At 38.8% G+C, this 26,313-nt stretch overlaps 1 protein-coding gene across 1 annotated transcript in view; it reads right to left on the reverse strand.

Moving 5' to 3' along the window:
* Window positions 1-26,313, reverse strand: part of LOC127651515 (dorsal-ventral patterning tolloid-like protein 1) — a 62,919-nt gene that overhangs the window by 16,398 nt on the left and 20,208 nt on the right. Inside the window, exons 3-17 of the mRNA XM_052137384.1 lie at window positions 22,859-22,969; window positions 16,787-16,867; window positions 15,918-16,088; window positions 15,715-15,832; window positions 10,842-11,020; window positions 10,517-10,622; window positions 10,227-10,351; window positions 6,897-7,012; window positions 6,647-6,749; window positions 6,433-6,549; window positions 4,435-4,580; window positions 3,581-3,776; window positions 3,337-3,462; window positions 2,847-3,007; window positions 2,511-2,691 (exon numbers count right to left, since the gene is read on the reverse strand). Coding sequence (XP_051993344.1) covers window positions 2,511-2,691; window positions 2,847-3,007; window positions 3,337-3,462; window positions 3,581-3,776; window positions 4,435-4,580; window positions 6,433-6,549; window positions 6,647-6,749; window positions 6,897-7,012; window positions 10,227-10,351; window positions 10,517-10,622; window positions 10,842-11,020; window positions 15,715-15,832; window positions 15,918-16,088; window positions 16,787-16,867; window positions 22,859-22,969 — 2,037 coding nt within the window. The remainder of the gene's footprint in view (window positions 1-2,510; window positions 2,692-2,846; window positions 3,008-3,336; window positions 3,463-3,580; window positions 3,777-4,434; window positions 4,581-6,432; window positions 6,550-6,646; window positions 6,750-6,896; window positions 7,013-10,226; window positions 10,352-10,516; window positions 10,623-10,841; window positions 11,021-15,714; window positions 15,833-15,917; window positions 16,089-16,786; window positions 16,868-22,858; window positions 22,970-26,313) is intronic.

Below are 26,313 nucleotides of genomic sequence, written 5' to 3' on the forward strand. Positions count from 1 at the left end.
AGAGACACTGTTATAACTCATTGAGAGCTGAACTTACTCTCTCTTTCACTTAAACAAACTGCAAACGCAGAGGGACTGATTCACTATGTTTACAGTATGCACTAAATGTTGTTCTGTTATACAGTACAAATACAAAAGACCTAAAAACAAATATAAAGTATTATGAATAAAATGGCCATGACCTTGCTTGTGTTTCAGTTTGAAATAAGAAGCCTTCATTTTAACTTTATATACCACATAATATAAATGATAATAAAACACAAATATTAAATAAAACATAAATAATACAAAATAAAATGAGGGGTGTAGGAATGATTTGCGATATGGAGGGATATATTAAATCAGTGATCTTTAAATAGATGATTTAATACATGATTATCTCCCAAAAATTGCTCCTATCTAATTCATTCACATGAACTCTATTGTTATCTTTGTACCTTGCCAAACAATTTGAGTCTTTTAATGTTTCCTAGACCATGTGGGTGTGAGATTATGAAAAAAGGTTGTTGTTTTGTTTTACCTGAAGTTTGCTTTATGTACATTTCATGTGGTGGGTTGTATTAAATAAAACCAGGGATTCACTTCATGCCAGGAAGAAATGGACAAAAATGAAGTGCTTATATCATGAGACCAATTGCACAATCTTTCTTGTTCTTTCTCATGTTCAATAATTATATTGAACACGAGAAAGGTAGATATATTGTATATGTCATGTTCACTGTTGTCTTTTGTTTTTGTGCTTTTATTTTGAAGTTTAGTTTAGTTCCTGTTTGGTTTTTGTAGTCCTTTGTAGTTTCTTTTTATGATTTGGTTTTCCCCTGATTGTTCCTCCTTCCCTGATTGTTTCCCCAGGTGTCCCTCATTCCCTTGTTTGTTCCTTTCTGTATTTAAACCCTGGTTGTTTGTTCAGTCTCTGTCGGTCGTTGTTTGTGAATGTTGTTGAATGTTTATGGTATGGCTCTTCATGTTTCGCCGTTGTTATCCCACATTGCTCATCAAGTTCCGTGTACCCTCGATGTTTTCTTGTTTTAGTTTCAGTTTTGTCCCCCCGTAGATGTTTTATTTTGTTCCTGTGTATTTTGTCTTCACTTTGATTTAAATAAAGTACCTCACGTGAAAAAAAAAGAAAAGCAAAATAAAGCAAAACTACAAAAACAACACTAAAGATATTAGAAGGGTTTAACGGGTAGGAGAAACAATGACGGAGAGCAAAGGAAACAAGCATCCACAAACATTAAACACCGACAGGGGAATGGAGAAATAAACAGGGTTATATACACAGAGGTGATGGAACTAAACGATATGCAGGTGAAAACAATGAGTGAGTGCTGGCAGGTGGTGAGGGCAAGGAGAGTTGGGAAGTGTAGTTTTCTAGACAATGACTGGTGAAAACACGGACCGGACCACAAGGAACGTGACATGGAATGTGACGTGCTGAGTGAAACAGAAAACACGTGGCAGACAACACAGGAACGTGACAGTATATGAATTATTCATTTATATGTATTATAATAAATGTCTTCTGTGTATTAGTTTTCTAGATCCAGGGATAGAGAATATTCAATAAAAGGGAGCACAGAAGTTTGCAAGATCAGATTTTTCATTACCGCCACAAACCACCAAAAAAAAAAAAAAAGAAAAGAAAACGTAAACTATACAGTAAAGCAAATCGATATTATTGTTTTTAAATCAGAGTTCAACAAATGCTGCTGACCCAAAAAGTTTGGGACATTTGTTGCCATAGAGAGAGAGAGAGAGCCCATTCTGAGGAGATGAATGGATTCTAAAAGCATGTGAGGGCCAATCCATTCCCCAAGAACCAATTAGGGGAAAGATCGCTATACCTGGATCATGCCTTGACATGACCTACTGGCCAATCAAATCTGGCACATCAGTATCAACGTCCTGGCAGGACAAAAATATAAAGAGTCGCTCTGTGCAGCGGGCAGGCTTGTCTGTGGAAGAGAATGCCCTGATTCACACATTTGTGTTTCAATACACTTTTCAATGTACAAATAACAATTACCAAAGCACATTATTTGAGATCTTTGTATGTAAAACACAAAAGTACACAAAAAAAAGAAAGAAAATTATAAAGAAAAAGAAAAAATAACTCTTAAGATAAAATGCTGTCTGATCCCAAAAGATAAGTTCCTTGTCTGTCACTCACTCGACATTGTGTAGATGTAGTGACACTAGGGGTTTGCTCTTGAGAGCCCCAATCACCTTTGCTTTATTCAGAAAAGGCCAATGAAAACTGCCGTGTGGAATTTGTATGCTGCTCTCCGCCCCGGATATAAAGTAGACTGTATAAAAGCAGACTGTCGTGTGAGAGAGGGCCCAAGAGCCTTGAATGGTGTTACCACAGAAAATGTTTGAAAAGCTCAAGAAATGTACAGTACTTTGTGAAAATCTTTAATAAAAGCAAGCTTGGGTGGGGATGTCAAAACATGGCTAAAAGACATCCAAATCTCCATTTCAAATTAAAAGTGCTGACATGCTGGTCTTACCAGAGAAGAAGTGGGCTTTGAAGCCTTTCTTTGAAACAGTGTTGTCCGATTTGAACTCGATTCGGATGTTGTTGTACTGGGAGGTGATGACCTCAGGAACTTCTGTACCGCAGTATTTCCCATTAAGCTTTGAGTCAGATGACAAGCCGCTCCGCACCTCAACAAAATCATACTTGCACACCTGCACAGACACAATACACAAATATTAAACTCATTTAAAGTTCTCACATACAGATACTTCCATCCATCCATCCATCTATCTATGTTGCACAAACAATAACACACTCTCCCACACTGGCAAGCACACACACAGAGTTAAAGAGTGTGTGCTCTTACCTCATTTCCCTCTAGTTCAAAGGCTTCAAACTGCATAGATATGCGGTATTGAGTTGGGGCTACCACTTGCCACACACAGTTCTTATTGGGGGGGTATTCCTTAGGCCAGCCGGGGGTGGTAATTGTGCCGTTCAACTTAGTTAACAAACCTCCACATGCAGCTGAAAGAGAGAGAACAAAGGTTTTTAAAAACACCAAAAGTGAAAGATTCTGTCTTCAGTGCTCTGGCAGTATACTGACTAATAAGGCATGGGTCTTTGATGGGGTTTGTGTTATTATAGTGCAACCGCAACACATTGCCATTTATTATGAACGGAAACCATATGGTTTCTAAGCGCTGTTTGTTCCTGTTGTTTTCCTGTTGACTGTGAATGTTTTCCTCAACCGTTCAGTTTGGTCTGAGCATCATCCGCTGATCATGTTTGAACCGAGCAGACGGAAGCACCTGTGTGCAGTATGTGCACACACACACACACATGTTCTCTCTTACCTTCACAGCTCTTTTTGTCAGGGGCCAGTTCATATCCAGGATCACAGGCACACTTAAAGCTTCCTAATGTGTTCACACATCTCTGCTCACAGCCCCCGTTATCTGGTTTCAGACACTCGTCCTCCTCTGTTTTAATGACAAACAAACACACAAAACACAGTAATGTCAGTCACTGAATAGGCCAGGCGGCGAACACATCACAATCTTATGGCATCATCTTAATACAGGATTTGTGTTTGTGTACCTTTGAAGAAGTTTGCAGCAAAGCCTCCTTTATTAACAGTCCCATCAGAGACGAATTTCATCCAGAGGGTGTTGGAAGTGGCTTGAATATCTTCAGGTTTATCATAGCCACAGAAACGTCCAATCAGAGGGCTGGTCTCAGACAAACCGTCTCTTACTTCTAGGTAGTCATACGCACAGCTGTCATGCCTCTCGATCTGCACCACACACACACACACACACACACACACACACACACACACACACACACACACAATGTGTTAATGGCATTAGCATGTCAATGACACCTTAGGTGTCAGTGCCTAGGAAACAATCCAATAAAAACAGGATCCCAGGCGTCTGTGTGTGTCATATGCCAGGCTCTCAGACCTGGTGCACATCCTGCTCTTTATGGACTGTATGCGTGCAAAGTAAAGTGTGAATGTGTCTATGCAAAGGGAGAGAGAGTGTTTTCATTCCCTCTGAACAATTCAACACCTTTGACCTACTGACACATACAAGAACATACTTACGGCTTATAAAAACATTCTGATGCTTAAGTGTAAATAATCAATTATGTCTGTCTATGCTCACCCACCTGCAGCTATACAGGAAAATCAACTTGACAATGATGTGTGTGTGTATTTGCACGTGTGTAACATAAACATAAACATACGACAGCCTAATTTAAACAGCACATATGTCAATAATGGCATCTCCTCTTTTGCTCTCTCTGTCTGAATGAAAAGATAATGAAGGAAGGAGAGATGGAGAGTGGAAGGCTGTGTCTAAAGTGAAAACAGAACTTTGGTCAAATACGTTGATTGGAAATGTGAAAAGAGAGAATAAAGAAAAGAAAGAAGAAAACAGCTTCACCTCAAAGACCTGAAAGCTCAAGCCCACGGTGTAGCCCTCAGACACCGTGATCCTCCACACACACTCTTTAGATGGACGGTAGTCGTCTGGATAGTTTGGAGACTGAATCTGTCCAGAGTCCTTATTGATCTCCCCTCCACATATTGCTAGAGGACAGAGAGAGAGAGAGAGAGAGAGAGAGAGAGAGAGAGAGAGAGAGAGAGAGATAGATAGAGATGTTTGACCTCATAATCTTTAATTTTTTTCCTCCTAAAACCTTGTTTCAAACCCCAAACTTTTTTGGTTAGAGGCCACTGGCTTGAATTTTAAAATTTCAAAGGAGGAGAAATAATGAAAAATGTGTGGTTGTGTTCGAAGCATTTCGCAAATGTGATTGAATATGAGTTTATTCATATTTTTTAATGCAGGCATTTTTCGGAGGTATAATGTAACGTACAGCTTGATTAAGTGCTCTTTATTCTTTATATGCCATTTATGTTTGAGGGCTGGTTTTGTATTAATGCTGTCAGTTAAAGTTGATCATCGTTAGGTTTTAAAGTCAGTGGAAAGCGGATTGGTATTGAGATTTGTTCTTAGTTTTCCCAGTAATCGGCTCTGACATGAGCATTACTGTTATGATGTGAGGAAGAGGCAGAGGGGAAGTGCGGATCCAAACGCGGTTCTTTTAATGACAACAAATGAGCAAACACAAAACAAGCAGGAACAAATGAAAACATCCACGGGGGGACAAAACTGAAATGAAACATGAACACAATGGAGGAACACGGAACTAGGAAACACGGCAAGACGGGCAACGGAGCAAACATAGGAACATCAACATTGAAAACAGTGGGAACATAAACCTTCAACAACATTCATGTGCAGTGCACACAACGACCGACAAGGGAATGGAGGAACATACAGGGTTTAATACACAAGGACACAATAAAGACTAAACGAGACACAGGTGAGAACAATGATGAGTGCAGGCAGTGAGGGAGGCCGGGAATTGTGGGAATTGTAGTTCTTAGACAAAGACAGGTGAAACACGGAGCGGACAACAAGGAAAACGCGACATGGAACGGGATAAGTGACATGTGAAACGGAAAACACGGGGCAGACAACACGGGAACGTAACAATTACGGTGGCAAGGGGAATTTGTGCTTGTGTTTCGATGTGAACTAAAGCCTATTGGCCAAATGACAGTTCAGCCCCACTTTCTGTTGTAGTAGAAAATATGGCAAATCTGCACTCTGCACTCGTCAAGGCACTTCACTGCGACTTTAAATAATTTTCAAAGTGTGTTCGAAATAATCAGTACTATTAAAAAAGCTAAGATTTTAAACTGTTTCATAATATTTCACACAATGTTAGATACTGCTTAAGTATAATACAATTTGTTATGATTCTCTGTTGTTTTACCTTGTGTTTAGCCTCTGTGTTATGTTTCCCCGGACTACATTCCCCATTATTCACTGCCCTCATCACTACCAATTGTTTTCACCTGTCTTCCATTACCTCATTTATCCTTGTGTATATAATGCCCTGATGTGTGCTCTGTCTTGGTCAGTTGTTGTGTTTACCTCCAGATCATGTTTATGGTTGATATCTTGTTGTAGACGTTTGTTTTTGTTTCGCCAGACATGCTCTGTTCCAGCGTTTATCCTGTTTTTGTATTTTTATTTATTTATTATTATAGTTTGCTGCACCTAGATCCCGCTCTCGTGACATCCTTCAACCTTTACACAATTACTACTGATTTATTAGTAGTTGTAATGGTAGAACTACAGTGAATACATTTACAGTCGTGAAATATTTCTGTCATAAATGTCCTATAAATTTAGCTTTTATTTTTAAGTGTTTCTAAATTATTTTGACCAAGGAGCCCTGAAAATATGATAGCATATTCCCACTCTGGAAAAGCTAAATGTTCCCAAACAAAGGTTTTGTTAGATTTGTCACAATTTTATCTCCAAACCATAGCTAAGTACATATACAGCACACAAATGCAAACACACCTTCATAGGCTGCTGCGAATCCCTTTCCAACCCAGTTGCTGCTACTGCGGAACTCAATCCACATCCGACTATCTGTAGAGACCAAAACCTCTGGAATTTTATCACCACAGAAACGACCTGCAGACACACAAACAAATGATAAGACATGCATCATAGGCATGCCTTGCATTGATGGTACAAATTCTTTGTTAAAACACTCCTGTGATGCATGTACCTAGCAGTGGCGCTTTTCTCCAGTATCCATCACGAACCTCGATGTAGTCATACCAGCACAGGCTACTCTTGTACAGGTCCATAGTGGTGAAGTTTAACACTATCTAAAATGAGCAGCACAAATGCAGCTGTCATACACAAACCTCACACATTGGATCAGCATTTCTTTATCTAGACCCTCTGGACAATAAAAATTACACTAAACTGTGTAAAGAACCTTAGTAAAGTCACACACAGCAAAGGTGTCTTACCTTCTCCCCAGGTGTGACAGAGATTCTCCATACACAGTGTGTGTATGACGGGTATCCATTGGGGTATCCAGGAGATGAGAAATTACCCACTGAGTCCTGCAGTGTTTCGCCACAGGCTGGAGAAAGACCAACACAGCAACATAATAAATGATCATACATACAGATGCACATACCACAAGTATAGAAACCATGCAATCTAATTGGTATAATAATAGTTGATTGTAATCAAAAGAAAATATTTTCTTGACTTGTTCCCCCAGTTCAAAGACCAAACACAAACACACACACACACACACACACATTAACTGAAGTAACAAAGACCTACTGACTGTTCTAATGAGATCTCAGGAGCCAATCAGTGCACGATTGGGCAGCAGATTCTCTGTTCAAGAGAAGCCAAATCTGCTGCTAACATTTGCCAAATGTTCCTCCCAATTACTGATGTAGCGTCTGGCCAATTTTTTTTAGAGAGGCCACTGTTTTTCATCACAGCTAATTGGACAGTGGTTGAGTATGGATGTGATTTTTGGGTGTCGATTTCAAAGAAAAATAAAGGCACAGTCACACAGCCATCCTGATTTAAAGTTGGCATGAAAGGGAAGTTAAAACTGGTTGTTTATCCATTGGTTGTTGATTGTGAAAATATGGGCATTACATAGCGGAATGGAGGCAGATCTGAATTCTAGTTTACAGTGGACACACTCATCTACCACCATGGTGCTTGAGTCAGAACCGGTTATCAGTGAAATTGAGCAGCGAGCTCAACACATTTACTATCAAACAGACAACATAAACACATGAGCACATCGCTGTCTTTGCTTACGAAGAGGCTGCAGCCGTTGAAAAACGAGCGAGTAACAGATAATCATATTTTAACTTTTTGAATTAAAATACATTAAATATAAAGGAAAAAAACAGTTACTCATGCTGTGCATCCCAAGATAACTGCATTCAAAAATATAAAATAACTCCAAAAGCTTTCGAAGCGTTGTATTCATTAGTGATCACCTCAACAATTCAGGCGTGAAATGTCTCGAAAACAACCTCGAATTCGCCGTTATTACTCCTCATTCGAAATGTAAATTAAAGCCAGCTGACCCGTTACCAAGGAAGTTTGAGTTAATGAACGATAGTTTTTACTCTCGCTGAATCAATCGCAAGCACACGCCCCTGCACTTTTGACTTATGACGGTGTGAAATAATTAATTATATAAATTTAGATATTAAATTTAAAGCTCAAATCTCCTCAGTCCTCCGAAGATCCCGAAAAAAAGTCAGTTGGTGCTTCAGTGACTACTTCGCTCAGAGAACCTGTCAATCATGATGTCACAGCACCGTTTTTATAGCATCAAATAACTAACTAAAAACAAAATTATTTTGAAAACAAACACTTGAAATTACATCAACGTGATAAACTACAGTAAATGACAGAAACTATCTTTGGAAGAAAGATATGTGAAGTGTAATTTAATTGTTTAGTTGGTCTCACGTCCCGTTGAATAACATGAGGAGGCGGGGTTTATGACCTATACTAGGACCAGTCACCGGGGGGCGATCGAGACGTTTTGGCTTCACTTTTGAGGGCTTGTGCGGCACACTTGGTCACAACATTTTGATTAAAAATTATGAGGTGTAAAAAAATTATAAAACATGCATGGATGAATCGTTTACAATAAGATCAATAACATGCATTTAGAAAATAGATAGGGTACATTATTTTATTTCATGCTTGACTTTAACCTTGCGTTAGATAAGTTGGTATCTTTGGCATTGGTGGAGGTGGGTGAACTTGCTGTGTCGGAAGACAATCATCCTTTTTTCAGTCTAAATTTTGACTGATAATTTGTATGTGACAGCACACAATTTTATATGAACTTTGGACTTAGGAACAGTTCATCCAAAAGTAAACTGTTGTCATCATTTACTCACCATCATGTTGTTCCAACCCAGTAATATTTTTTCTTCCATGTAAAACAAAAGGAAGTTCTAAGCAGAATATCCGAGCTGCTCTTTTCTAAACAAGGAAAGTATATGGTGATGTACTTTTGAGCTACAAAAGGATAAAAAATCCCAATACTGTAATTAAATAAACCATTTATAGACTGTATTCTAAGTCTTCCGAAGCAAATGATAGCTTTGTGTTCACTGATAATCTTCCTCTCTGCTGTAGCTCTCAAATCTTATTTGCCATTGAATATATTCAAACTTGCCATGTTCGTGTCATGAGAAGCGAGGTGCTTTAGTTATATACTATGCTATAGTTACATGCTATTTTTTAAATCTTGTTTATAATTCAGTTTATTATTATAATTCTGCTTTCTTATTCTATTTATTTTATTTATTTTCAAAAGGGAGACTTTTTTACACATACTTCCATTAAAAAAATGGTTTCAAGTTTAAATTATAATAAAGCGTTTGTTCAAACAAAAACAAAAAAAAACTTTCTGTTTTCACTCCTTTAAATGTCATTGTAACTGCTAATAATAATTGTGTAATACCGTATACCATGATACCGTGATATTTTCTGAAACGGTTATCATACCGTTGCAACCCTAAATAGGACATAATTCATTGTGCATAATTTGTGGCCCGAATGTTTCCGTAATGACATTCATACGTCAGATGGTATCGGTTTTTGGTATCTGAGCATTTTTACAAGTATGAGTACCAGTACATGAGTGCTGTTTCGGGACATCCCTTGAAAATAATGACAAAATTTCCATATTGGAGGGAACTAGTTCTTTAAGCAAAATGTACAATGAAAGTGGGCATTCAATTAACATTTGTTTGTCACATAGACATTAAAAACAGTGGAAGGTCGTGGAAAGAGCGCTTTTTCTTTCTTTTATGTGAAGTAGGCCATGCGTCTTACATTTACACACACACACACACACACACACACAATCCTCAATAGTGCATGAACTCAAACATATAGAAGTGAAGAAACAAATAATCTTCAGCCACTTGCATGCACACACACACAGGCAGTAGAGCGAGAGGAACCAATCAAGCTCTTTGTTTGCAAAATGTTAGGGTGGCCCTCTCCTCTTTCCTGAGTGAGACTGAAGCACATGTGCATCATAAAACTGACAAAAACAATGATATCATGCAAACAAATACACATACACCCACAAATGCACACATACACACAGTATTATCTAGAGGCACTCTTTTATGCCTATAAAGTGAGATCATCTTCCTTCAGTTAACACCCTTTGGCATTCTTCATTTAGGCCTAAAATTGCACTTTTACACACACAGACACATTCTGTAAGAAATGGATGGGGGTAGGATGGATGCTTATCACACACACACACATAGCAGGTCTACCTGGGCATCTGTACAGCTTCTTGGCCTGTGATATGTCTCCTTTGCTGAGTCTAGTTCTCTGACCGATTGCAGGCCTGATGCCGTTCTCATCACGAGAGGGAAGAATCGTGTCCAAAAACATTCCTCTGTAAATGATAAAGAACAAGAGATCAATTACAATCATTTAATTATAGAGATCTGAATTAAATGACTGAGTGAAATTAATTGTGTATGTTTTTAATGGAGAGACTGAGATAGAGAGGGAGACAGACAGAGGGACAACAAGGGAGACAGATATATAGAAGTCTTACCTGGAGAAAGTGTTTCTGGCATAATGCATGATGCTGTCAAAATCATATGGCTCACCAAGAGAGTTGACATCCCCTGATTCCATCTTGATAAAGTTATACTCCTGACCTGAGTGTACAAAGACAAATACATTAAAACAGATCTGTTTTTCCTTCAGTGTTTGGGATTGACAAGCATATTAACAGAAAATAATTTTGGTTCTAGAATGCAGTTGACAATCTCGTTCATAACCAAACTGCGTGTTAAACACTATAAAACAGGGCTGACAACTGTATTCAGCTTCTGTGTGATTATAAACATAGCCATTTTGAATGGGTCATGCAGAACCTGGCTGAATGTTGTCTCTGATGATGGTCACATGATCATCACGGTCAGGCCGCGTGTGCTCGTGCCAAAAGCCAATTACGTGCCCAAGTTCATGAACAACGATGCCAAACTTGTCGCAGTTCTTTCCAATGGATATTGCTTGGGGACCATTGCCACGGCGCCCAACGTAGGAGCAACACCTTTAGAAACAATAAAAGTATAAAAAAATACTCAATTAAATATCAGCAGCTCATCACTCTCTTAAATAGTACATGTACTGATTACGTCAGAGGACTATCATAAAGCATTGTGATGATTGTAATGAGGAGTTGGTGAGTGGAGAGCTGGGCTAACGCTCAGTATTTTGGGTGTCATGGGGTGACAAAGTAATGGTGTGAAAAGATTAGAAAAGATTAGAGCTGATTAACTGCGATCAGGTGTAAGCTGAGGTAAATTCTCAGATTCTTGCTATGTTGTTTCCTTAACAACAATAAGCTAATTCTGTTCACTTCTGACCAAGTTCCAGTGCAATGAATAGCAAGAGAGAGACAAAGAGGAAGGAGAGAGAGAGGTGGATATTGCTGTGTATGTGGGTTGCATTAAATAGGTGTGAATATTTGGCACATTAGGGTGAACTGTTCCACTAGTTGGTACAAGCCAGCAAATCAGATTTTTATGAATAGCAATATTGTCAGCAGCTTCTTATCCCTGCTGCTTAATGAATATAGAGTGTTCTGGTCAGCTATGTGTTTTTATTATGTCAATTTACTGTCTGTGGTATGCTGTCCATTCTCATTCATCTTTATTTGAAGCTGTTTTTTTATTTTTATAAAAACAACATTTTAGCAAGAGGATCATTTTCATGCTAAATTCATGACATGAGCCATCCACTCAAAGAATAGAGGCAATGCAGTGATTGGCTGAAATTTTTGCAATGCTGTTGTAACAGTAGCTGTGCAGTATGTGTACATCTCACTCCCCAGGCCTCAAGAGGCACACTAGCGACTGACGCTAGGGGCTGTAGCCTTCTCGTTAGCGCTCCTGCCTCCCATGCCAGAGAAGCTGGTTCGAATCCCGTTCGAAGCGGGTCGAGCAGGACCAGTTACACTGTGATATCATTTCTCTGTGCCAAGATGAAATGTCATCACCTCTGTCCCAGATCTGTGGACAGCAAGCTACTGAAAACTTGCTGTAAAACTTACAGTAACAGTTCTATCGGAACATGCTTGCTACCCTGAATGAACAAACATTTACAAAGCAATCTAAATGGGCAAATATCATAGAATTCTATTGTTTTTATATAAAGCTAATTATAATTAGCTTTATAGAAAAACAGCAGACTAACCCTACCCCTAAAAGAAAACATACACATATGCTGAAATAAAGTTCAAACCCTTGAAGTCACAGTTCGAGGAATCCAGATAGAATCTCAATAGTCTACGCTTAAGCATGTCTCAGCCACACACTCATAAAGCAGTAATCTCGATTCCAGTCAGTCACTATTTATAACAGGGATTAGAACACCTTAATCCCTCATTTTATAGCCAATGATACTGTGGAGTACACACACATTCAAACAGATAAACAAACAGAGGAAACAGTCTCAAATTAAAACACATTCATATTTACTTCAAAAGAGAAAAAGTAAGGTTTTGTTTTCACTACAACGAAACAAAATTAAAATATTAAAATTGTTACTTGTGTGTAAGCAATCAATACATTTACACACAGATAAGCAACCTGCAAATATACTAACTTTTTAAAAATTATCTTTACATTTAATGCATATTTACAATAAGAAGTCATGTAATCATGCCTGTCAGCACTTTCTCAATGTACACATATACACACGTGCACAAGCAAAGTGTTAAATATTTACAAAAACACACATGCATGTACAGAAGTGAAGGTCGAACGGTCTGTGTTAGTGTTTGTCCGTCAGCAGGTCTGTAGCTGAATAACATCTTCTGATTATGACAGATATGACAACATTGAGATGGATAATATTATGTAACGCTCTCTGTTTCAACTCACTCCCCTCTGCTCTAATTTTCCCTTGTCCTTCTGTCTATGATCTTTCTGTCATTTTCTCTATAATCTCTATAACCTCACCTCCCTCTGTCGTGTCCATCAGCATCTCTTAATATCCCATACTTCCATTCATAACACTGAATAACATTCATAGACTCAAACTTTCTTATCAGGTGTTGTGCTATTACACAATGTTCCATGTGATCAAATAATCAATCAAATGCAATGTGTTCAGATACGAACAGCCACAAACTGCCAACATTAAGTTTACCTAGACTTATGCGATTTCCGTCTTCCCTTCTCTCACTCTCTTCCTTGTTAACACACTGTAAGGATTCAATTCCTTAGAACAATGTTTGCTCACCGTGGCAACTGGGCAGGAAGGAAAGCCAGGTCGACTGTAGTCGTCTCAGCCGACACACACTCACTCGCTCTCGCAAACACACACACACACACACCTATGTTTTAAGCACACATTACAGGATACACACATAACAATGAGACCTGGGTATTTAAGTGTCTTCCTTAATGACCGCTGAGTTTCACTAAATTCATTCATAGTTTTATGCATTCATTATCAGTGGCATGTAGATGTCAGGCCTGAAATTTTTAAGACCGCTTATACACCTGCTAGATGGTTATGCCGCAGTTCTTGAATGCATGCGCCCACTCTTCCAGGCCCTGCTACAGCTCCTCTTCATTTTCCCCCACTAGAACAATGTCGTCTGCGTTCAACAGAGATTGCGGGTACACCGGTCTCATCCTCCTGTTACCAACTTTCCATCTCTGTGTTCTCTGCCGGCATTGTTTGATCACCTGGTTCATGAAGACCATGAAGAGAAGTGGGCTCAAGCTCTCCCCCTGTTTCACGCCTCTGCCCATCCCAAACTCTTGAGAACACCTGCCGGCTATCATCACCACCCCTTTCACTTGTGCATAGAGACTCCAGATGCATTACTTCAGGCTCTGGGAGACTCCCTCTGCATCTAGTGTTGCCCATAGTCGTTCCCTTGGTAATGACTCAAAGTAGTACCTGGTAGTCAAAAATGCAGACTGTCTACTCACCTGTCAGTCCAATCTAATGCACAATATGTTTTTGGTTTTTTTTCTCAACTTTTACATGTGGCTTAAAACGAAAATAAGTGTCCAAATGGAACAATTTGGAGAAACCCCTACATGTGCATGCACAAGATTTGGAATTTCTTGGTTTTGCCTGACATCAACATGCAATGACACAAATCACTTGAAGTGTGCACGTCCAACGTTCAGTTAAAATCATTTTAAAATAATTTGTGCTCCTAATTTCATGATGTGAAGTCATGAAATTAGAGACTGTCCCAAGAAATCAAGTCACAAATGGTCACAGGAGATGTATTTGAAATGTACCAAATGTACACAGCGATATAGGGGTGGGTGATATGACCAAAATATTATATGACAGTATGAGTCATTTTTATATCAAGGTAACAGTACCGGTATACATCACTATAAGTTTTTTTGTGTGTGTGAAAACATCAGTTATCGAATCAGGTGTTAATCCCAGATGTAAAAAGGTGTACCGTAATTTCCGGACTATTGAGCGCACCTGAATATAAGCCGCACCCACTGATTTTTAAATAAAATATTATTTTGAACATAAATAAGCCGCACCTGTCTATAAGCCGCAGGTGCCTACTGGTACATTGAAACAAATGAACTTTACTCAGGCTTTAACGAAACACGGTGTGGCAGCGGGGGCGTGGTCAAGTGCCCGTCCGGGAGAGAAAAGCGGTAAAGGCGCTTACACCTGAGCTAAATTATGTCTAACACCGGTGTCTAATTTCAGTAAGCATGGGGAGAGCGGCATAAAAGGCAGCAGCCACAGAGCTGAGAGAGTGACACACGTCAGTCTAGTGTTGGCGATAGAAGAATTGAGAAACTTTATAAAATTTATTAAACATTGCTGTGGCCATTAAAAGCCTTACCTGGAACGTCAAGTGCCCTGCTGAAAACTGTCACACTGGTGCCCGTGTGACCGTTTTCCCAAGAAGGACACGTGAAGCAGGGCACTTGAAATTAGACACCGGTGTTAGACATAATTTAGCGCAGGTGTAAGCGCTCTTACCGCTTTTCTCTCCGGACGGAGCTTGACCACGCCCGCTGCCACACACGGCTTGTAATAAAACATTTGCAGTAAACAGTAGCCTACCAAGTCATTGGTCACTATCTTCCTCGTCCTGTGCACTGAAACCACTGAAGTCATCTCCTTTGGTGTCAGAGTATAGCCTCAGATTTAGTTGTCTTTTTGCACTGAGTCTTGCTATTCATTGAGTCAATTCCTCACGCTGCTGTTTCCAACGTCTTATCATCGACTCATTAAGACCAAGCTCCCGTGCAGCAGCTCTATTTCCTTTTCCTTCAACTTCAAAGCAGCATCATATGCGTTTCTCCATGTCTTTGCCATGGCGAGGGTGACAAAATTACTACCGTAGGCCTAATCAGAATGATGGGAAGTTTGAGCGCGCTCGATTTAATCTAAACTGTAAACAAAAAAAGTTGTTTTGACCTTAACCCGTTCGGCAATTTCATTGGTCTAATGAAAGCTTCACGCCGCCAAAAAACTGAGCACGTCACAGAATGTTTTTTTTTTTTTTATAAAATTTGAAAGCGGGAAAAATCCATATATTAGCCGCGTCATTGTATAAGCCGCGAGGTTCAAGGCGTGGGAAAAAAGTTGCGGCTTATAGTCCGGAAATTACGGTAGTTCTCTCTCAAGAGTCACAAGGATTATAATGAAGGCAATAATATAAATTTGTGCACCTTTTATACATGTTTCCTGGGAGGAAAAAAGTAATGTTATTATAGAGGACACACAGACACACACCCGCAGGGTCTGTAGGTGAAGACAATGTAGCTCTCCTCATCGGTTTTCTCAATGAAAGTCACACACGTTTGTTTCTCCCAGTGTCTCATTGCCTGTTTAAACATGGCCCTCTGACTTCCTGTGAAATTCACACAGAAATCATTACATGTAAATCACAACATTCATATGGCAATGGTAAATGCCAACACACTAAGGTCCCTTACCGGTGAAGTTTCCTCCTATGACGTAAGGGATGACTCCTCCGGGCCAGATCTTCTCTGCTCGGGATGTGGCAGCGCGTGGCACTCGAGACTTCACACCTTTGCTGCTGTTTACACTTCTAACTCCAGCCTTAGAGTTTGGCACATCTATACTGCTGTTCACCGGCCACGACTCTACAACACAAAGAGAAGATAGAATGATACAAACCATCTAAAGCTGCCATCAAATTTTATGTGAAGTCCTGAGTGAATTTTACTTTGCTTTTATTTATAAACTTCATTGCATTTCCATGTAACTTTTTACTTTTCTTTATTTGAGCTGTAAATATAAGCCTTATCAAATCAAATGCCAAACAACATCTAGCAATAAGTAATGGCATTATAGATATTAACTTCTGAAACATTTCTCACTGTAAAACTTAGGCAGAGGTTAAATACACACATTTATGAGCACTAATTGTAATGACAACCATCTTGCCAACACATGAATGCGAAATCCACATGACTCAAATGCAATAATGTTAGTGAAGACACTAACAGAACAATGTATAACATAATGAGATAAATATGATAAAGTATGACCTACTGAACCAGGAAATCCATAGAAATGATAATGTATTAATAAAGATATTAAATTAATTGTCCTGTAACAGTGTTTATGAAACTAACCTGCGTATTAATCTTTAATCAAAAGGAATTTAAGACTTGCCTTGAACTCGTGACAAAAGGCTAAGATTTGAGACTTGACTTGTTAGCTTTTGTTTATTGCACATGAAGATATTTTACTGTAGTTCTTGTCATGTGATGTCTGATTTGTCAAGTGCTGTGAGGTGTTATCGAAGTGTAATGTCTGCTCATGTGTAAACACTTACCGAAGCCTAAACGCCGTATTCTGTCCAGCAACAGATATAACGAGCCTCTCTTCTTACTAGGATTGTGCTCACCAAGACCACCTGAGAGAAAGAAATGTAGAGTATTACGTAAATATGAAGCTGTGTTAGTGTTGTTTTAATATTACATGAACATTGTCTGTAGTTGGAGGCAGACAGAGCCAAGAGAGATGTGTGAAATTCCTTTCACTGGTTTTCTTCCATTTTCACACCTATTTTATCCTTCTGTCCTCACCTCTCCTCATCCCTCCATTCACTGTCCTCGCCTCCTTCATTCAACATCTCAACTACTGTTTTCTTGCACTCCCAGGTTTCTCACTGAACATCTCTATTTACACATCTGTGTTGCTTTGATCTCTTCCTATCCCATTTACTGTCTCTCTCTCTCTCTCTCTCTCTCTCTCTCTCTCTCTCTCTCTGGAATGTCGACGCAAACAGGAAAGTGAGGAACAAACAAAACTCGGAATCGAAGACACAGGAAAGGCTGAGTTCAGGGATTTCTATGCGCACACACACCCTTGCACATTGGTACACATACACTAACAGATTTACAGGGTGTTCTGATGTCTACACAACTGTATACTGATAAATCTGCATATATCTGAGGAGGACCTGTCCTGACAGGTTTGAACATACATCAGTTCTCCTGCTATTAGAGGTCCTGATGCAGTCTGCCCTTCTGCCCTGGTGGCACATCCTGTAACAACTCCAGTCAAAACAGAAACACAAAGCTGAATCCTTATCTCTATTTGCTATCATTTTCGTCTTCGCACTGCCAAACACTCAGAGGTGATATAATATTGCTGATGATGCGGCTATAGTTATATAGTTATCTCTCTCATAGTGTTTGTCTGTGAATAGGCAGTCATTACACACACCAGTTGGACCGACCGTATGTCTCCTGTTTTTGACTTCCGACTCACAGATTCTGCCCTGACAGCTATGTAGATTGTGACCTGAACTTCACTTAAGAATGTGTCACTGGGAAAGGCACACATCTATTTTGGCTCTGTGCAGTTCAGACATCAGTGAAGGAGGATTTTGTTAGAAAAAAAATTATCTAACTCACAAAGAAACATTTGCACACACACACACACACACACAAATATACAAACATAATGAGCAAAAGACAAAGGCCTTGATATGCAAACACACACAAGGTGTTTGCTGACGGTGCAGTGGAGTTGAGACAGGAGCATTTATCAAGTCTAATCACCTGAAGCTATAGACTCTCACTATCCACCACACATTATTCAACTTCAAAAATACTTCAATATTTCTAGATCATCCTGCCAACAACGCAATCATGGACTTCTTATGACAGCTCAACATATCGGATTGATAAAGTCATACTGTAGATAATATCTAAATGCACTATCCACCAGGATTCGTACAGATGCTTCAAAGTTAAATATAAGGACTTTGAAGGACATTTCAAGCACATTTTTATTTGTTTTCAAGGACTATGCTCAAGATGTCATTAAAACAAATTATTTTTGTAAAATTTAAATAAAAATATTTTAACCATTCAGTTAATTTATTTGTATAAAACACCACTTATTACAAGTACAACAATGAGCATCTTTAACTACATATTCTCACAGTAACAATTATTTGTTCATTCATGAATGAAACTGATGAAATTTATGCGCAATTGTAGTGTGCTCCCTTAAAACGCACTTCTCTTTCCAACAAAAGTGAATAACTGGGTCCGTAAACAGTAGTCCATGTTACTCATGTGCTGTGTTCATTGTTTTTCTAAAGTCACACAACATATTTATGTGAGGACTGAGGAACTGACTGAAATTACAAATGGGTCATTCTCAATTTTTTTTTACTTTCCAATATTTCCAAAACAAAATGAAATTTAGTTCAGTTTTTGCCTATAAACGCTGAGGATAAACATTTTGTAACATGTTTACATACATTTTTATTCATAACGGACAACTTGGCTGTTGTTCTTTGTTTTATTATTTAATTTTGTTTCACAAATTAAGCAAGTTAACACTAACGAGGCTTAAATGGGATACAACACCACATTTTGAGGGTTCAATGGGGTAAAACACCAAATATTTTTGTGTGAAAATATTAGATAAATGTGAATAACTTTTAAACATGCTGGGAAACATCACTATGTGCATATTTAAGCAGCCTCTGAACTTAAAACTTAAAAAAAATAAATAAAAAAAATTGTAATTAATTTTTTTTTAAAACATTAAAAAAAATCAAGGGACAAACATTCTTTTTAAATTATTGAAATTATTAATAATAATTTTGTTTAGCTTTTTTGCACACTTGTTTGGCCTTGTACTAATGCTTTTATTAAAAATAAGTACAAAATAAATCAAAAATAACTTAACATGTCATACCAGAAGGCAATTAACAATTTCAAATATACTTTCTAAAACATTTGCAAAACAGAGTCAAGCCATTTCATATCATTAAAGGTTAGGTTATAAAATTATTATAAAAATAAATTAAAAAAGAATTCGCTATTTGAAAGCTATTTCTTTACTAAAAAAGTCAAGCGACATGTTTGGCAACATATTTTGATATTGACCCAAATGTTTTCAGAAATAACCTATTTTGTAAGACACAAAGCGTTCTTTACAGCAGGGGGCACTAGACGGCTCACAAAACCTAATCCTCCATTGATCTGCATTCAAATAGGGCTGCAACTAACGATTATTTTTGATAATCGATTAATCTAATTATTATTTGAACGATTATTCGACTATTCATTTATGCATTTGGCAGATGCTTTTATCCAAAACGACTTACAGTGCACTTATTAGAGGGACAATCCTCCCGGAGCAACCTGGAGTTAAGTGCCCTGCTCCAGGACACAATGGTGGTGGTCGTGGGGATCGAACCAGCGACCTTCTGATTAACAGTTATGTGCTTTAGCCCACTACGCCACCACCACTCTATTCGGCAATTATTGCTATTCGGCTTGTAAATTTTCTTTAGCAGCTATACTGCAGAAGAAAAAATGGTTATCTGAAAATGTTGCATATGATATAAAAAATACAAATATTTTAAAATATCTAAAAATCCTTTAAAATAAGATGCATTCACCTGAGAAGCAGCATCTAAGATATTTAGACTTGCTTGTATATATTTTAAGTATATTTTGTCTTTACTGCACTCGCAAAAGTATAACAAAGTGAAAAAATACATGTATATACAAAATACACTTATATTTAAGAAACATCCTCTTAAAGCATGTCTAAATATCTTGTATGTTGCTTCTCAAGTAAATTGATCTTGTTTTAAGGCTTTTTAGACAATTTTAAATGGAAAACAAGACAAAAGTTTTTTTTTTACATTGAATTTCTTTACTGAATTAAAATTAATTAAAATTATTTTCCCCTTTAATTCAGTGAATGTCATTTAGAGGTATTTAAAAGATCATTTTTCCTCTTTATTGTTAATAAGCATATTTAATGCAACCTTTTAAGCTGGGGCACAAGCTGAATAATCGGTTAAGAGCTAATGATTAATCGTTGCCACAATTGTCGAATAATCGTCCTAATAATCGTTATATTAATCGATTATCAAAATAATCGTTAGTTGCAGCCCTAATCCACAAAGGCTGCTGTGGGTCTTTCTGTGTTTCTGTGTGTCACCCTGCAGTCGAACTGAGCATTGCATAGAGGCCACTGTTAGATCAGAGCCTTCAAACATGAAATCAGGATGAAAAAAGGACACTGGCAGCTTCAAGGTCTGAGTTAAACAGTAACTCAAACCTTGAGCCTGACTGTAGTCATCTGTGAGTCATTGTTGTTATTCTGCAACAGAAACAACCCACAGCCCTCAGCAGCTGCTGACTGCAGCTCTAACCTTTTCTGCATGTGCTTTAGGAGTGTAACGGTTCTCTGTAAAAAAACAAACCGCACGGTTCGCCACCCACAGTTCGGGAAGCATAGGCACCGCCAAGTTTAATGACACATCTGGAGCACAAGTTTTGGTCAAGAAAACAAAGCGTCAAACAGACAGGCAGTTACAACCACCGCTAATGCACCTGAATGGCTCTGTAGATGGCAAGTGAAGAAAACGAGATGCTGACAGAGAAGACCTCTGCGCTTCTCGTATCTGGGAACATTATATTTTTGCAGTCATTTACAACAGCGATGGTCAAAAGATGTTTACAAAACAGGCACTGATTGCAGAGGTTGCTCGACATGACTGCCATCCATCCATCCATCCATCCATCCATCTTCAACCGCTTATCCGAAGTCGGGTCACGGGGGCAGCAGCTCCAGCAAGGAGCCCTAAACTTCCCTATTCCGAGCCACATTAACCAGCTCTGACTGGGGGACCATGCCAGTGTGGAGATGTAATCTCTCCACCTAGTCCTGTGTCTTCCCTGAGGCCTCCTCCCACCTGGACGAGCCTGAAACATCTCCCTAGGGAGGCGCCTAGGGGGCATCCTTACCAGATGCCCAAACCACCTCAACTGGCTCCTTTCCATGCAAAGGAGCAGCGGCTCTACTCCAAGCTCCTCACGGATGACTGAGCTCCTCACCCTATCTCTAAGGGAGAAGCCTGCCACCCTTCTGAGGTAACCCATTTCGGCCACTTGTACTCCCAACCTAGTTCTTTCGGTCATGACCCAGCCTTCATGACCATAGGTGAGGATGGGAACGAAAATTGACCGGTAGAACGGCTCAGCTCTCTTTTCGTGACAACTGTGCGATAAGAGCGTGTGCAATACCCGACTACGCCTCGATATCCTGTCCATGAATTTCACAAACAGGATTGGTGACAAAGCGCAGCCCTGTGGAACGAACTCGACTTCGTGCCGAGGACCTGCTCAGACACTGTATACTGGTAATACGTGTCAATAATGTGTAAGCAAGTTCTTCCTCTTTAATTTAATTTAATTTAATTGACCAATTGTCACACATTATACATACATTTCTGCATATACATGGTGAAATTATTTATTTTTCACATATCCCAGCTAAGCTGGGGTCAGAGTGCAGGGTCAGCCATGATACGGCGCCCCTGGAGCAGATAGGTTCAAGGGCCTTGCTCAAGGGCCCAACAGTGGTGTCTTGGTGGTGTTGGGGCTTGAACCCACGACCTTCTGATCAGTAACCCAGAGCCTTAACCGCTGAGCCACCACTGCCTCTTTCCTCACGCGGCTGTATTCTATCACGAGCATCAATAATGTGTTTTGATTAAGATGCCATTATAGTAAAACATTGATAAATGATTAATCTTTTACACCGAGATCACCCAGGGAAAGCACCGCAGGTGAGCCAAAACCACACATACTGCCTTAAATTTTTAAGCAGACACTCCGTGCTAATTTAGAGAGACATGAAACAACGCCTTAAGCGCTTAGGGTGTTCATGTGGGATTTCCACGTATTATTAAAATACTCAAGAAGCATAATCACAACATCCCTTCTTGTATGCATTTTAATAGCGTTATTCCTTTTATAGTGATGTACAGCTTCCAAATTGAAAATATGTTGAGATTAATTTGAAGTGCAATTTATGTTGATGCATGTAGCGTATTAGTGCAGGTATTAAGTTAAAATGTTGATTTAGTAACTAGAGAAAATGTTCTTTTAGTTAATAACCCTGACGAAAATTAACCACAGTTTTACTATAGTAATATTGTAGTAACAATGACTGCTGTCACCATGGTTTTCTGAGCAGAAATAATTGTTTTGATCCAATTAACCGTGGTTTTACTATATATTGTAACCATGACAGAAACCATGTTTATATTGTGGTTACTATGATCTTTACTACAAATAACATGGTTAAACTGTGGTTACTGTTGTAAAACCATGATTGTTATTTAAGGGCAAACACATTGAAGTGTTTACCAAATAGATTATTCTTTGGATTTGGCAGTAATATTTTTTTCTGAACAAAGAAAATACCGAACCATACCGAAACTGTGACCCTAAAACCATGATGCAAACCGAACCGTGAGAAATTCAAAATGTTACACCCCTAATGTGCTCTTGCATTCAGTCATGTGAGCGATCTTTCAGTTAAAGATGCCTGATGTGTGACAAACTATGTGCCTTACCAGACGTGTGCCCCTGTCTCCCATGTGACTGCTTTGAGAGCTCTATCGTCCCATCAATCTGAAACATTTTCAAATCTTCCTCATCCAAGGCAATATCTCCCCAAAATACAGCTGGAAAGGGAAACAGATAAGGATATGATTAGAATACACAAGCACACACTCTTTGGCAGCATTATATATTGCTGGTCTTAGTGTTGGCAGACACATCTACTATGAGTCAATGGCTCAGTGTAGTCTGGGACCATTGACTGAGGCTAATTTAAGATTTGCTGCATATGCAATCAATTGACAGGTTAACATGAGAGATCTCAGGCTTGTCATTTTGCCTTGCGCTCTCACACAGACAAAGTTCCCCTAGGCTAAGTCAATGTTGGAACATATTAGTAGATACTTCCTGCTCAGATCTTCCCAACCCCATTCAAATAATGACCTCATGCATACTTAATTAGCCTGTCGCCAAGGAGATAATAAAGATGGCCAAGAAAAAGGACATATTATTGGGAACATTGCCAAGTGTGTGAGTAGTTTTGGCAGATCACTCACTCCTCAGCCTTGACATAAAACAATAAACAATAAGGAATATCCTTTAAGCTATCTTGATTGTTCCATATTGAAATAAACTTTGGCCTTGTACAAGCATGCATGTGTGAGAGCGCATATGACTGCACACATGTAAAGGTGAACTGTAACTTCAGGCCGAGTGTGTGTCCATGTGTTTAATAAGCATACATCCCTCCCCCATCAATTCCTTACACAATGTTCAGTCTGAATCCATGATTGTGCTCGGTATCACATTCATATAGAGAGTCTCCTGGGGATCACACCCTTCATAGAAAATGAATATTAGCACAAACCTCACTCTATTCATCTATGGAATTATCTGCTACAGAATGGCACAAAATGACAATTATAAAAAAGCTCTTCTAATTATTGTGAATTTGACAAGTCTGGAAAAAGCCTTCTTATTCTTTTGAGTTCTGCTCTAAAGCTTTTGAAAAATTTTCAGAAGACTCAAGTGGCACTTCTAACTAAGCCTTATAATAGACACTATTTAATATGAACTCATATTGATTGATATTGATTACGACTAATAATAATATTTTAAAGTGCTTTCACCCTGTCTTGAACAATACAGTCATCCTGGCCCATCAGTTAAAAAAGCACAATAACCCTTTCCAGTACTGGGCTGTAAGAGATTGTACAGTAATTTTACAGTACTGGAAGACACTTAAACATAATTTTCCTGTATAAACAATATTGCCTATATTAATTGCCTGTGTTTTAAGTAAAACTGGCTATGAGCTTAATGCTATAGAATCACTATGAGTAGCTATTAGAGATGCACCGACTGCAATTTTCTTGGCCGATTCCGATTTTTTTGCAAGTGTGACCTGCCAATACCGATTTTTTCCAATTCCGATTTTCTTTCTAAGAACTATTATTGACCGCATATACAAACAAAATCTACCTTTCTTCAATGCTAAATTATATTTTCATAATAAATAAATTATTAAACATTACAATTTCCCCCAAACTGCACTAAGTTACAGGATCAACAACTCTCAAAATAAAGTGATCTGTGACTGGAAAGAGGTAGAAATAACAATTAACTGCAAATTAGTTGCTTTATATAACAAAACAGATGTAATTTTCCACTATTTTTATAAATGGACATTTTTCTCTTTTTTTACTCGTCTAACAAAACAATTCCAAAGATTACAAACCTATGAACAAAACTGAAATGTCCAATATGCTCAACATTGACATTAAGCTTACGTTAGATGTCGAAATATCAGTTGTAAAACTGATTGCTGCTGCGGGATCGGCTTGTAACCATACCTATCAACACTCCCGGTTTTTCCAGGAGTCTCCCGTATTTCACACCAATCTCCTTCCCCTCTCGCGTTTTGTTATTTCTCCCGGGAAACTCCCGTAATTTGTATGGCCCAAACCATGTTATATGAATAATCACATCAATATATTATTCCAAGGTTGTCTAGTTGCCTGATCTTGTATGAAACGCATCCTACTCACACACTCAACACATTATACAAATTTCTAATAATTTGTGACCTCAACCTGGCAACCAAAACCCAGTTGCGCTGTTGATATCTGTGCAGGCAGTAGATGTGGGAAGTTGAATCAAGCATCACTGGTAGATTGAAGAAAACAGGTGGTGCTCCGGCGAAGAAAAAAAACAATATATATATATATATATATATGTAAATTTAACAACAGCTGGACGGAAGAATTTAATGTCATATCCCGAAGTCATATCAACAATACCCACGCCAATGTGCGTCGCACTGATTTTAATATCGGACCCGGTGGGAAAAATTACGTTACTCAGCACATTAAATCACAACGGCACAATTTGTATGTATTTAGCCTGCCTCAGCACCCCACTTCCCCTCCCGGATTTGTGTACCCAAATGTTGGCAGGTATGCTTGTAACAGGCTGCGTGTGTGACATGGCACGAGATTAAACAACTCGGGCAATGCGACGTCGGAAAAGTACCACCTACTCTGTATTGAGGAAATGTATCAGATTTCTGAACCCTCTGTCCTCAACTATGGAGAACGGCTGGTCATCCAGGGCCATGAATTCCATAATTTTCCTCATAATTGCTTTGGTCTTTTTGCTGCTAAAAAAAGGAAAGATAGGAGAGGATGCTGTCTTCTGGCTGGCTCTGAGCTCTGGCTAGCTTTAGCCGCTTTCACTTTTTTCGATTATTTTTTAAAATGGGCATTTTCAGCTGGGTGATGGTGTTTTAAGTGTCAAATTATGTTTGTTGTTCCGAACGTTATTGTGGTGGTTCCCCCACGATTTACTTTAGCCTTACAATTATTACAAACCTTGCAACTTTATGTATCCTTCACTCACAGTGAAGAACTTCAACGCCAATGACAGGTTTACATGCGGCTGTGACGTTATTGCCTTTATCTATCAGATCAAAAGTACACGAATCCAGCCCACATGCATACTGTATTCCAGTCTAATTGCTGACTACTTGTACACTTAAAAGTTGAAATGAGGTCTCTTTGCAGTATTCATGACAGCATCGAGAGTGAGATAAGACTCACAGGTGAACAACAAAAAAAAGTGCCTCCAACTTGACTGCAGAGGAAAAGGCTTTTTGTTCAATTTTTCCAATGATTTAGGAAGCCTGGCAGTGAGGCCCTGAATTGCCATGGCAATCACATCGTTGCCTAACATCTATGGGCCACTGACTGCACATCTTAACATAGCACCAGTCAATAACTTCAGCCACATTGATCAATAAACATATAGCAGTAGCTGTTCTCGAGAATCGATTATGAACTGCAAGGGGGAATTGAGCTTGTTGCAACTAAAATGAGACTGTCACAATGACAAGGTGGCTCTTTCACAGTGAATATGTTTAAATCAAATGAAATTGATAGTTAAATAGTTGCATGTACATGCTCAATTAAGC

Source organism: Xyrauchen texanus, chromosome 11 (assembly GCF_025860055.1).
Source record: "Xyrauchen texanus isolate HMW12.3.18 chromosome 11, RBS_HiC_50CHRs, whole genome shotgun sequence".
NCBI classification, from domain to species: Eukaryota; Metazoa; Chordata; class Actinopteri; order Cypriniformes; family Catostomidae; genus Xyrauchen; species Xyrauchen texanus.